Raw genomic sequence first — 14,434 nt, 5'->3', positions numbered from 1 at the left:
CTTGGCAGCAAGCCGCGCCTAGAGCTAATTGAGACATTAATAATTTATATGCATTGAAATTCATCAGATACCGCGGCGCTCATGAATTTCAAGTCGCAGAGCGACTTGCGAGCCGGTAATCGCAGCTGATTCGGCAACATCCTCACTATCGCCGCGGAAGCGTCCATCAAGATAGATTAAAAAAAAAAGAAGCGGAAGCTCCTTCTTACCGGAACGTAGCTGGGTCCGTCGTCCTGACTGGCACAGCTGATACTCTCGGGCCCGACGGCGCCGCGTATGATGTAGGCCACGGAGAGGAGGTTGTAACATAGCGCCAGGAAGACGATGGGCCGCTCGGGATAACGGAAACGCGACGGCTCGACCCAGAAGGTGAGCAGCGTGAAGAGCGTCGAGAGGAAGCAAAGCCAAGCCCATCCGGTCATCCAGCGCTCGGCGAACCGCTTGTCCTCCGCGCGGTAGTAGGCGTCCTCGCCGCAACGGGGCACGCAGGAGGTCTGCAAGATCAAGGTTCGAGTTAATCGACGTTGAATTTTTTTTTTCCATATTTCTATAGAGAAGCATCGGCGTAGCTTGTTATCACTCGACTGCGATAGGATAATTAACTCGTATCGTTATCAATGCTTCCCGGATACTCGATAAACGTGCAATCAAGAACTGGTTCAATTAGCCAGACTCGCTCTCGATCGTTGTCTCTTCCAGACACGTCGTTCAGACACGCACACACTAAATATTACGAACTTAATCTAGAGTAAAGTAATAAATAATCCATGATAATTACCACAAGCATGAACGCGCGTATGGGATAATGTGAAAAACTCACAACGTCGACATAGGGCGTCTCGACGAAGTGCGCCGGGCACTTCTGGTGGAGATTAGCCCTGGGCGGCAGTGGCCTCGGTTGCATCGGGTGCACCAGAGGCCACTGCGCCTTCTGCTTGTCGGCGTCGCTGTCTTCCCCCTCTTCGTCTTCGTCCTCCTCCTTATCTACACTGGACTGCTGCTGTTCCTGATCTGGCTGGGCTTCCGAGGAGGACGAGGAGGGCGACGCGAGCGATGTGACGTCCTGTGCCGGGAGGTTCTCTTCCGGTGGCGGCTGAACGCACAGCGTGTTACCTGCACATTACAGAAGCGTTAGAGAGCTGCTGCTTTCTTTTGTTAATGGAAAAAACATGAATATAAGCTCACCACTGTCGGGAAAGCGATCGCAGTCCAGCATGTGAGGCCAAGGCAGGGTGAGGTCCTTGAGCGTGTTCTCGCAGTCGCGCCTTACGGAGAGGCAGAGGGGCTTGCAGGCCGGTATCTGCATGGCCACGTGCTCCGAGCAGACTGGAGCGAAGACCGAGCAGAGGAAGAACCTCAGGTGCCGCGAGCAGTTGTAGTGGACCAGCGGCATCAGCTTCGCCAGCTGCAAGCAAAGGATGTACCGCCCTTTCATTAGTCAACGTGCTCCGATGTGCCGCCGCCCGCCGCCCGCCGCCCGCCGCCCGCCGCCTCTAATTGAGGCTGCAGCTGGATTCATCTTTTTTTCTTTTCGTGTCTGTGTGTGTAGGAATATAAGCTGCAGATATACGATGGATCGCGGGAAAGTTTTCTAGGAGTTTGCCGATTTTTGCGGATTTGAAACCGGTGATTTGTACACGCGACTGTAATCATTGTTGGCGTGCTTTCCTCAGGAGAAAGCAGCGCGTGCGCGTGTGTTGCATAAATATTTTTCTTTCTCACGACGTCGAGAAAAGCGGGAAAAGTTTGCTGTGCTTTATTATTGAAGTTCGAGGTCTTGTCTCGAAACGGTTTCATAATTGGTAGTTCGATTTGGTTTTAACGAAAAGTTTTAACGATCACTTATTGGAGGGAGCTACGTCAACAGTTAGCTCGGTTACGAGTCGTATATGAAGACGTCGTAAAAGCCCATATTCATAATCAATTGAGTTATCGGTTTACCGTTCCTTTCGATGTAAGAACCATATTGAAGGTACATTAAAACGCATTACGTAAAAGCCGAGGTAACTCTCGGAGGCTCAATTACACTTATTTACGAAAAAAAAGGTTTTCAGCAAATGATTATTTGATTTCAGAAGGCCGAAACCTCTTTGATTGTATTATAACGTATATAGCGAGTAAAAGAAAAAGACGATGTATCGAATAAGTCGATATATAAGAGTACCGTAAGCCTCTAAAAAATAAAGGAAGCAGCCCATCATCCTAGAATGAATCGAAAACAGTTTGGCCGCCGCTCGCGCAAGAGAGAGACGATAAAAAATAAAGAAGACGAAGACGAAGAAGGCTAAGGAGGAGAATGAGAAGAAGAAGGCAGCTCGGCGACTTGAGATATAACGAGCGGCGGGCATCAGGGGTAATTATCCCGCCCATTCTTCCCGCCTCTGCAGCCCCGTGCGCGCGAGATTCGCCCATTACCTCTCTCTCTCTCTCTCTCTCTCTCTCTCTCTCTCTCTCTCTCTCTCTCTCTCTGCCAAATTACAGTTCCCATGAAATTACGTGGCGAGCCGTAACTCCGAGAGAGAGAGAGAGAGAGAGAGAGAGAGAGAGAGAGAGAGAGAGAGAGAGAGAGAGAGAGAGAGAGCGAGCCGCGGGCTGCAGCGTGCGTGCGTCCTCCGGGATATTACTGCAGTTCTTCTTCTTCTTCTTTTTCATTTTGCTCGTATCTCCCGTGCATGCGTGCGTGTACCTTTATGTCTCCTTTTCTCCTTCTCTCGCGCTCTGTGTTGTCTCCTATACTGGACGGAAGGTGTTTTGGGCCAGAAAGACATACGCGGTGTGTGTTTGCGCGAGAGGAAAGCTGTGTTGTGCGCACGCATACATAAATTAGCAGAGATCAGGGCAATGATAATGACGATATAAAAATAAAAGCGCGCGTTTCGGAATAAGAGACGAATTACTCGCGCTGCGCTTGTTATTATCGTCGCACGCGGCCTTTGGATTATTACACACTCGCGCGCGAGCGCAATAATTGCCCGGCATTACGCTGCGATTTCTCCGCGCGCAATTGTCGTCGTTGCTGTCCCCCTCTGGGCGAATGAGTTTTTAATAATTTTCCCGCCGCGATACCGAATCGCTTTTTAATTACTCGCTCTCTCGAAGTTGTGAAAAAAAAAATATAATAATAAAGCGCGAGCGAATTCCTGACAAAAGCTTCACAGTTATGTGCGTGACACGCCTTTGAGTTATTGTGCATTCGCGCGCTTTTCTCGAGAGAAGCTTCCTCAGCCGACAATAATCGCCTTCATTCAAATCCACTTTTCGCGAAAGCATTCCGCCTTCTTTTTCTTTCGGGTGCAGCATCTCGAGGATATTGTGTATTCGGCACCTTTCTTTCGGGGTCAATTCTTTGCGACGTGCTTATTAAATTTCCATTTTTCCATTTTTCCATTTTTCCATTTCTCATACACGAGTATAGTATATAGCAATGGAATGTCTCAATACAAAACAACTTCCCGGTTCTCTGAAAATCCTTTATGCTGCATACCCTTCGGACGTATTCCCCCGGTCGTTACGACACGAAGCATCGCGCTTCAGGATCGACGCTAAGAGCCGCTTAATAATACGGCGCGCGCGGCGCGTAACGACTTTTAAAAGACACCGCGCGAGCGATTTATATATAGCTACTATACATGCGAGAGCGAAGCGAAGGAGGAGGAGGAGGAGGATCTCCGCTTCGTTCCTTCGAATCTCGATGCGGTCGCGGCTTGGTCGGACGGGCGTCGTATATGAAGCGTATAGGCCGTTGCGGTTTCAATTTCATGTATGTATGCATTATATCGAGCGATCGAGAGAGACGTGTATCGGTGATTTCCAATGTGCGGCTTCGCGTCGCGGCGGATATACGCTTTTTTGGCGGCATCTGTTACGGCTGTTTGTCTTGCCAGACACGCGATTCCTGATGAGGAATTCCTCGAGTTCGACCGCATTGCGTTCGTTGATCCATTATCGTGTACACAGATGCGTAGAGTCATCCTCGTAATGCACAATAACCCTTGATCGGTCAGAGCAGATGCTCGTTGCGAGCAGGGATAATTAAGACGCTCGTTCGTCACACATAGCCGCACCGTGTCATTAGTTTTAATTAACGCACGCGCGCTCGTTACTCTCGTCGATCATGGCATCAATTTTGTAAAAAGCAAAATCCAAAAACGTCCATGATCCGCAATCGCACACGTCTCGGACCTGAGCAGCCAAGGAGTATAGGAGAGACAAGAGACGGACAGCGCGGCGGCGTTGACTGATGTCTCCCTATCCGCGCCCCCCTGATGCATCTCAGCCGAAAACGTCGCGTCCTTGCATCGCTGGCAAAATCGTCGGCGACGACGACCGGTTTCCACTTTACTGGGTCGCAGTCTCTCGTTATTTCGCGTTTTTTTCATCGTTCGCCGCGTACACAGCCGCGCCGGAAAAAGGAGCAACCCGAGAGGAAGATATACGGGGTACAGGAAGAATACGCGCTGGAGAAGGGGCAGCGAGAGGGGGGAGGGGGGAAGAGTGCATTTTAAATGCAGCTGACAGACAAGCGCGCGCGCGGCGGAGTCGCGCAGAGACAACGAGACGTCCGTCTTCCGTGGGCTTCTTCTTGCCATGCGGCTATCCGCTGCTGCGCACTGTCGTTGTTCCTTTCTCCTCTCCTCGTTGTCTTGCTTTTTCCCTTGCCAACTATCTTTCTCTCTGCATCTCTCTCTCTCTCTCTGCTCCGCTTCTCGCCGTCCTCTGCGTACACTGCTACCGTTTGCGCTGCTTCTTCTTCTTCTTCTTCTCTTCTGCACTCGCTTCCTTTTTTAGCTTCCTTTTCTCCGCTGCTGCTGCTTCGGTCCGTTTCAGCAGCAGCGCGCTCTCCTTTTTGCGTGCGGGCTTTGATACGTACCGGGCGGCTTTTGTGATGCCCGGCTTCTTTCACTCTCTTATATCCCCTACTGGCTCTATAACGCGTACAGGCTGATTTCTTCGGCACCGCCGACGTCGCGTTTTTTCTCCCTCTTCCATTTCTTTGTATCTTCTCGCATTTTTCGCCCGATCATCGTCGTCCCGCGGCTTCTCGATTCGAGAAATTTTTTTCACCCCAGGCTCGTTACGCTGCGGTGCGACTTTGGCATCAGGTGGAAGATGGGAAAGAATTGTTATCCGCGATGCATACGCAGCAGCCTTGAATAATGCATCTTTGCGAGAAAAAAGCGAAAAGCGCTCGCTTATCAGCCGCATCGCGGTCTCCGTCGCATTCGCGGAAGTCGCTTTCTTTGGCCGTAAACGCGATTACGCATTCTGCGCGTTTCTCGCGCCATTACGCGCGATTACAGCGAGCGACTGGAAAATTCGCATCTCTCGTGGGAAAGATGCGAGACGTGGGAAGCCGAAAGGCATGTATACTGCTTTCCTTCATCTCTTCATCTCGCGCTTCATTTTTCTTCCGCAGTTTGTAGAACGCGCCGAGATCTGGCCTCGTTTCACTATACACACTGCTGCAGACTCGGGAGAAATACAAGGTATCATTACCACATACAAATCAATTTTTTCCTCGTTTCGCGTGTAATAACAATAACGACTCGATGTTACGCTCCGAGTTATAATAATACAAAGCCGAAAGTCCGATGATCCTTCGCGCTTCGCATACGCGCACGCAGCTGTCGAGGCGCCTATACGTCCTGCTCTCCCCCTCCTCCTGCTCCTCCTGCTTCTCCTTCTTCTCTTCTTCCTCTTCTTCTCTATATACTATATAGGTACCTCTATATACCTGCTTCTTTTTTGCTCGACGTATCCGTCACGCGGGGCTCATTACGAGGGAAAAATCGCGGAGATTCTATGAATCTCGCTCCCGGATTCCGCGCTCCTTTCAATTTGCCGCGCTTTTTCGAGCCCGTAATGAGCAGCACTTACTCCTATACCTGATATATATACGCGCGCGCACAGACACAGCGAAGAGCCTGCAGGCGAAGGAAATTACTAATGAGGATGTCGATTATTACGCGGGGCAGCGCACGGGATGCGTTTTGTGCGATTTCTTTTTCTCTCGCTGCTTCGAGGAGAAGATCAGAGCTGGCTTTCAGCGTATCGGGGAGAGATTCTCTCTCGCGATGGAGTTGTATAGGGGTGTACCGTACTGATGACTTTTTAATTGTGACCGAAGGCGAGTTTTTTCTCGGTGGAGCGAGAGTCGATTGTTTTATTTATTTTACAACGGGTACATTCGGAAGTTTAAATGGCGCGCGTTTTGAAATATTAATTCCATATATAATATACCCACTGGAGAGAAATCAATCGTGAACCGATCTATCATTGCATAACAATCTCATAATCAATACTCGATCTGTGTAGGGCAAATCTAAACGTCGTTCGTCCAACTATTCAGCGGCGACAGCAATCCAGAAAATTCAACGAAAAAGAGCACTGCGCACACAGACTTGACGCAAGAAAGTACGCGAGCCTTTATTACGTCTTCGTCCACGAGCGTAATTGCTGTCCTTAACGTTCCACCACATCCGGCCCAAGAAGCATCAGCATCAGCAGCAGCAGAGCACGTCAATTACAGAGCATCATGCCCGGCGCTCAAGAAACATCGCTTTTTAGGCTTTCGCCACACCGGAATATTCCTCTCCGTTCGCATCGCGCGTACACATAGGCACACACACACACAACTCCAGTGCTGAGCACCAGGTGAGACGAAGGGCTGCGCGAAGAAGGGACGTAGGCGTTACTGTCAATTATGAGTCCCGTCTATTCCCGGAAGGTTCGAAATTACAGACTCTCCGCGCCAGTCCCAGAGAGAGAGAGAGAGAGAGACTTTCGTATATAATATACTTTCCCGAGAATCCTGCCGCCACTGCTGTCGCTGATGCGCTGCTGCGTCTATACGTGTAAGTATAGACACGGACACATGTGTGAGCCTCATTTTTGCCTCCGAATGGCTTCTTCATCCGACGAGAGCGAGAACTGAATGACTCTAGGTTTATTAATGCCGGAGTCTGCTAGTGTATGTGTGTGTGTGTGTGCGAGAGAGAGAGAGAGAGAGAGAGAGAGAGAGAGAGAGGGAGAGAGAGAGAGAGAGAGAGAGGTATGCGGCGTTCCACGAAAGGTTATACGGCTCGAAAAGCATTAAAATATCACACACACACACGCACAGAGAGATGACTTCGATGTTAATCGAGTTCGTTAGACTGTGAAATTATAATCATGCATGTGAATCGTTCGTTCAATAGTATTGTCTTTCTGCTACAGAGAAAATTAACGTATGTTGGAAACAGTGGCTCAATTCAAGCATATAACCGCACGGCACATTCGAATTTGTTTTATATCGACAGAAATAAAGTATAAATAGTCGCACTCGCAACTTTCACTCGTAATCGGCGAAGATAGCAGACCGGGGCAATTTATCAATTAAAACATCGCATGCTGCGATGCACTTTGCAGTAGACATCATCGGCTCTCGTTGTCAATAAACGTTTGAATTGAATTTAATTGAAAGTCGCAATTACGCGAAATTACTCTGATGAAAGTTACTTGCGACGAAGCGCGGCCAATCAGCCTGAAACACGTTTAACAAATTGTTTAATTTCGCTGCAAGTCTATATACGCGTACATAGGGGCTGATGCGCTTCGCAGCATGTATAATAGTATATAAATACAAGACTCATTTGTCGGAAGATTCGAACAAACTGAGTAAATAGAGCATATGAGGGACAGAGGAATGACTCGAGCAAAATGCTCGGGGCTCAAAACATCAGCGACGAAAGCGCGCGAATAAATCTTCCACGCTGTTTAAAAGACAAAAAATGAAGAGCACGAGAGAGAGAGAGAGAGAGAGAGAGAGAGAGAGAGAGAGAGAGAAAGAACGCTCAAGGGTATACGCGTCCCTTTATGTGCGTTATCCGCCATCTTCTCCGAGATGGTGCCGAAATCGAGGCACAAAAGGGACTGCCAGGGCGATTTCGTTCAAATCTGATCGCTACACACGATGACGCTGATCTTTTTTATATAAAACATATTTGGAATATCTAGGTGAAGATGGATTTTACGGGCGATTAGCCGAGATGTTTATGTTTATTAACGTCGTGGACCCGCGTTGATACCGAAAAAACGCTCGGGATTCATAAATATCCAGGTCCGCTTCTAAAACTCATTAAAAACGAGTCCATAAGGCATATAGATTTTTATCTCCGATCATCTGCTCTGCAGGAGAGAACGTGTCGTCGGGTCGTTCTCCCGAGTACACATGAGCATCTGTCAGCAGGCCGCTTAATAAGCTTTGATTTATCAATTAATTTAAATGCTTTGCTAATTAATTGGGAATCAACGTCGTCGTTACGTGCTGCACTGGAGTTGACTCTGATGTAATTTTTCTATTCTCTGCCATGACGGTCTACACGAACCATTTATCCACGCTCTCGGCGACTTTCAAAAGCGCCTCCATTCACGTCCGCGCTCTTTGTGATGGGCATACCCGCGGCGAGCGTCGTCCTCTCCCGAAAAAGCCCGTCCGCGAACAGAAGAGTCGATTTGTCGCGGCGATTTTTTGATTTCGTGCACTTCGACGATGTGCTTGGTTTACCTTTTTAGAGGAAAAGCTTTATAACGCGATGCATTTCCCAAAAAATCGAAAAGTGAAGCTGTCCATAGTTTTGCCTCTCTGCAGAAGCACAAAAACTCTAATTTAGAATTCATATCCCGAAATTCTTTGCCGATTACATTAACCGTAAAAGCTTCGTCCAGCTCGCAATCAAACCGGAAATCTACAATCCAAAACACATGTACAACCATCGGCCATAAATCCTCTCTCGTCGCGGTTCGCATCAGGCAAAAAAGGAAGGCCGTGGAACCCGAAATCAGCGAACGACCGACGGAGAGAGAGAGAGAGAGAAAGGCCGCTCGCAGCGCGGCAAAGATCACGGAATCGAAAAATCGCCGTGTCGGATTTCTCGAAACCGCGTCAAGTCGAGAGCCCAAGTTTTTACTCTGCCCTTTGTTTGTCATCTTCGCGATGAAGCGTTGAGTAATTAAAGTTATGCAGAAGCGTGACTCTTCAAAAGCATCGAGCTCATGACGCGCGCAGTTTGCATAATAACAATCAATTTCTTCGACACCGTTAATTTAATCCGCTGAAACTTTATTAACGTAATCGGATGAGCGGGCTCGTTTATTAGCCGATATGCATGAATCTCCCGGGTCGAATCTAAATTCAGATTAGCGTCGAAGTCGATCCCTTTTTTTTTTACGAAAACGCGAAAAGAAAAAGTCAAATCCCTATACCCGCACTCGACCACAAGGTCCTCGACCCGATACGCTTCGACCGGGAGGCAATTACATCGAATTCGCGGGCTCCTATATGCCAGGCGCCTGAGAGACACTCGATCTCGGCCGAGATAAACCGACGAAGGCGAGAGAAGAGAGCAGAGGGCAAAAACCGACAGCTCGGCGGATAGAGGAGGCATTTTCGTGCAATTAGAGCTTTTCATTTTCGGTGTTCGCGATGACGATCTCGCGTGGTGTCCGAGCTGAATTTCTCTCGCCATACCGCGCGTTAATAGCACGACGAGAGTTCTTGACCCGCGGCTGCAGACGATCCGGAAGGAAAAATAAGGAGAGAAGCCAGCGACGATCTCCCAAATCCTAAATAGAGAAGCTCGTGGAATAAGGAAGACGCCGTGAAAAAAGAAGAAGACTATACGCGGAGCAGAGCGACGAAACCGAGCGGGGAAAGGAGCTGGCAGCAGAGAGCGGCTCAGCTGCCAGAGCCGACAAAGCGAGACGGCTCTTCTCTCTTTCTCGTACGCACGCGTGTATATACATACATATACCTCGGCTTCTCCTCTCTCCTCGGCGTTGCGGCTATGGTGTATATAGGAGGGAGAGAAGGAAGCGAAGTCGCGGGGCTATTCAACCGATCGCCGCCGCCGTATACACACACACACTCTCTCTCTCTCTCTCTCTCTCTCTCTCTCTCTCTCTCTTCGCAAGTGTGCAGGGACTTATTTTAGACCCGATCTACTACTGCATGATCGAGAGGCGCGTCGCTGCTTTTCTAAAATTGTGAGTTATCCACGAGTCTGATGGCAGGTGACGACTTTTTTCCCATAGCTACACGATAAAGCTCGAAAAGCCGGGGCTTGTACTCCGACTTCTCGGAATTTATGAAGACCGTGTCTACTCCCCGTCTCCTGCGCTCTGAAAATAAACGCGGACGAATCCTAGAGCTTATGCATACGGAAAGCTCGTATAATTGATGACACGCGGTTGCGCTTTTTACTGTGTCTCCGAAATAAGCGCGACGGCCTGAATTTTCCAAATATTTTTAGAACATCTCCTCTCTCTCTCTCTCTCTCTCTCTCTCTCTTCGGCCTTATGCACAAGATCTCAGGGGAAAGAGAGAGAGAGAGAGAGAGAGAGAGGCGCGGCGCGGCGTTGGATTTTCATCGCGAGAACAATGGGGCTTTAATGAAGGGCCTCCGCCCGGCGCGTACAAACCGGGACGAGAACTGACCCGAGGGGCTACGTAATATTATACTCGCGCCTCGGAGAACCGGCGGGTCGGCGGCGCATCGCGCGCGTGAATGCGATCGGCTTTTCGAGTGTGGAATTTCGTGCGTTACGGATCTGCGAGAGCGAAACTAGTCGATGTCGATTTATTGTGTACTGAATATCGCGCGGCCTCGTCGTTTTTGCACAAGCGGCTGATACATTGGGTTATACGCTTCCGCCTCGCGGTCTCTTTATATGCAGCGAATATTGCCGTTTATAGCAGCGGAGATGTATAATCGTATAGGAAAGGACTCAATATAGGAGAATTCGCGGCTTCGATGTAGGCTAATTAGATTTATTGTAGGCTACAGCTGGAGAAACTCGGCAATCACGCAAAGTCCAAAGTGCCGTAAACCCGACGAATTCCCGCTCGATCGCGCGCGGCCGTTTCCGATCGTAAACCGCGCGCGCAGGATTTTACAGCCCTCAAACAGCCGCGCCCGCGCTTCGCTCACAAAGGCAGAAGAGAAGAGAACGAGAGACAATCCTCAAAGACACGCGTGTATAGCGAGAGAAAGAAAACATATCCTGATGCTCTCTCTTTTTCGCGTGTGTATAAAGCGAATCCTCCGCGCGCAAAAACCCGCGCAAGCGGTTCTGATAAATACTCCGCTTGGAGAAGACTATTGACTTTTCCCAGCTTTGGTATATGACGCGTACAGGGAGAGCCATAAAACCGCATCAGCGACGTAGGTATACATATAGTTTGCGGATGACGAGAGAGAGAGAGAGAGAGAGAGAGAGTGTGTGTGTGTGTGTGTGTGTGTGTGTTTACACGGGACAGGATCCGCCGCCGTTGGTGAACGAGAGAGTCAGAGAGTTTGGCTCTTGGAAATTCGATACTTTCCCCTCGCGCTTGCGCTTTGGGGAGAAAAGTTTGCTTTTGTAAGTCGCGACGGCTTTATTTCGCGGTTCGGTCTCATAACACTGCGTATATTTTCCTTCCTCTACATTTTCCGGGGAAAAGTCCGTCCTCCTCGGATTTCACATCGCTGTGTACATACGCATACAACAATTATAACGCGAGCGGCGCATAGGACCGATTATGGAAAATGGCTCATTACCCGCCGCGGGCGCGAGCAAAAAAGCGGAGCCGCATCCCCTATCGTAGCGGCAGACAAAAATCGGTCCAGCCTATATCCCGTCGCTATCAGGGCGCACTCTACAAATTGCCGCTGCCATTAAGCTCGGCCTCGCTCTCTCATCCGCGATAAGCCCTAATAGCGGCGGCCGCTCGATAAAAGCAAATAAAAGCGAGAAGCGCGAAATCCCCCTCGATTATCTTCTCCTTCCTCTCTCTCTCTCTCTCTCTCTCTCTCTCTCTCTCTCTCTCTCTCTCTCTCTCTCTCTCTTCGGGCCCGGTTTCTCGGAAGAGGATAGAGGGAGAGAAAAGGGGCAAGTCGCTCTCTTTTATATCGCCGGAGAGGAGCAAAAACCGAAGCGAGGAGCATCACTGACAAAACGCGAGGGAGAGAGAGAGAGAGAGAGAGAGAGAGAGAGAGAGAGAGAGAGAGAGAGAGAGAGAGAGGAAGAAAAACTGTCAATAAAGGATCGCCCAGGTGGTGCAGGCTAGGTATACGGTATGCTGCAGCGTGTGTAAGCCTTTTCGGAATCGAGGTTTTTATGGAGCGCTGCATGCATTCGTCGAGTTTTTTTCCAAGGGATCCCGATGCGACTGGCTCTATTCTTTTTTTTTATAACGTATACGGAATGTGCCGTCGATTTTCGAGCGGTTTTAACGACGTAGAGTGGGATCCTTGTGCAGTTGATTGAAATTTAGTGTCGCTTCCAAGTATCGCACGGATGAGGCGCTCGGTTCCGTATGATTATTTTCGGGTTAGCTTACGTGTCATTGTGTGTATGTGTGCGTTGATGTCGGATACCACCCTCGACTCTGACTTACCTAGAACAAACGAAAAGTAACAATTATAGTACATATTACACTCGTAACAATTACGCAATTAAATCTCAATTACCCTCCGAATCTCCCCCCATATACAATCGCAAGCAGAACACGAGCAAAAGAATCGGCCCAGATAAAGCGAGAGCATCGGGTCTTGTAACGACGCAAGAAGCTCGCAGGAAGAGGGAGAGAAAGAGAGAGAGAGAGAGAGAGAGAGAGAGAGAGGAAATCGAGATAACGTCAAGTCCTCGGGGGAGTACTCTGTCGAATTTTTATGCCGACGGACTTCCAAGAAACGTCCGCCGGGAGTCAATGCTCACCGCACGGGGCGGATGCGGTGTTATATGCGCGCACGCGAGGGACAATGCGCGAGCAAATGCAGACGGATATGCGAAGGAAAAAGAAAACGAACGACGGACACGTAGGTCATTTGAGCGACATCGTGCCGGCGGTTTCCTTCAAAGATTTCGTTATATGCCCGAGAATTCCAGGCGCGCGTTAATTGAAAATTTATATTATACCCTCGCGATGCAGTGCAACGATAGATTACATTCGTTCGGTCTTATCGGCGGCGATAAAAATCGCTCACAATATGCGCCGCTATTAGTCGCGTAATAGAAAAGCTGCGCGTAGAAGGGGAAAATAAGGATCCGTTCGAAAATGTGCATCCCAGCGCTCCCGTATTATAGAGATGGAAAAATGGGTGTGCGCGCGCGGCACTTTCAAAGGCGCGGATAATTTGCGACGGCCACTGTATACGACTTTATCGGCATTTCCTATATATATACACACTGCACACGCAGAAGATAGCGGCAGGCTCGTTCGGCTTCTCTCTCTCTCTCTCTCTCTCTCTCTCTCTCTCTCTCTCTCTCTCTCTCTCTTTCTCTAGCCTCTCTGTACTCTTATCCTATACATTTCTACGCTCGGAGAAAGGATTCGATCGTTATATTCGGTCGCCTCTTCCGCATCGATCGGCGCAGACTTTTTCCTTCGTATTTTTCCTCCGACGCGAGAGAGAAAAATTCTTCAGCGTACAACCATTCCGCACGCTGCTCTCTAGTGCCGGTTTATTGTGCGCGATTTTCTTCGCATACAACTCTCGCGCTTTATTGAAGAGAGAGAGAGAGAGAGAGAGAGAGAGAGAGAGAGAGAGAGAGAGAGAGAGAGAGAGCGCCTAGAGCGAGTTTTATAGGCGTTATTATGGTTTACGACGCTCGGGGCCGTAATGAGGCTCTCGGCGCTGCAGCTATAGCTCTATACGATAAGAAATCATTTCGCGGAGATGTAAGTCGTGCGCGCATAACTGCAAGTCGGCGGCGTATCTCTAATGAAATATAAATACACTTGTGTGGGTTATACACTACTCGACGTGTGCAATCTAGTTAATTTCTCGAAGCAAAAAAAAAAGAAGAAGAGAGAACGAATCTTCTGCCAAGAAGCGCGTATAAAAAAGATCGCGATAATCAGAGCTGCGAGAGAGCCGGCCGATTTGCCCACCTCGCAGCTTTTTTACGAGCGCGCGCATATCCTCCAGCTCCTTTTTCGGATACACGCATGCGCAGTACTTATCGGACTACAAGCTCTCCCGTATATACGTATGATATAAGTCTACGCTGCGCGGACGCACTATCCGATTAGCAAACTCGCAGGAGAGCGGCCCACAGTGCGTTATGTGTGTGTGTGTGTGTGTGTGTGTGTAAGAAAAACGAGGGTAGCGACTAGCTGCAGCATTGTTATCTTACCCAAGCTCGCCTCTCGCACGATAATTCGAGCTGCTGGTCGCTCCTTCCTCCATTAAGGAGACCCTGCGCACACGTTTCTCTGCGTACGTGCGCGTGTGTATATATAGACACACGTGCGCGCGCGGAGGAGCGGTTAAACGCCCGCGCGCGACAAGAAAATCGCATTAAGCGGACGCGCGTTTGATGCTTACCGCTGTGCGGTAGCGGTGCTTGCCCTGCCCTCATCCTTGTGGAGGTCGAGTGGACGTGAAGTTTTTGTCGAGTTCGAGCGTTTGCG

At 49.3% G+C, this 14,434-nt stretch overlaps 1 protein-coding gene across 3 annotated transcripts in view; it reads right to left on the bottom strand.

Annotated features, from left to right (window-relative positions):
- The window catches only part of LOC100115634 (frizzled-4), a 45,168-nt gene that overhangs the window by 2,621 nt on the left and 28,113 nt on the right, over nt 1-14,434 (bottom strand). For 2 of the 3 annotated variants that reach the window (XM_008210440.3, XM_001600250.6), the window contains exons 2-4: nt 1,186-1,405; nt 779-1,113; nt 210-494 (exon numbers count right to left, since the gene is read on the bottom strand). In XM_008210440.3, coding sequence (XP_008208662.1) covers nt 210-494; nt 779-1,113; nt 1,186-1,405 — 840 coding nt within the window. The remainder of the gene's footprint in view (nt 1-209; nt 495-778; nt 1,114-1,185; nt 1,406-14,434) is intronic. The other variant, XM_008210439.4, reaches the window with a different exon arrangement.

The sequence above is a fragment of the Nasonia vitripennis genome, chromosome 4, assembly GCF_009193385.2.
Source record: "Nasonia vitripennis strain AsymCx chromosome 4, Nvit_psr_1.1, whole genome shotgun sequence".
Classification (NCBI taxonomy): Eukaryota; Metazoa; Arthropoda; class Insecta; order Hymenoptera; family Pteromalidae; genus Nasonia; species Nasonia vitripennis.
This window is presented reverse-complemented; position numbering and strand designations above follow the sequence as displayed.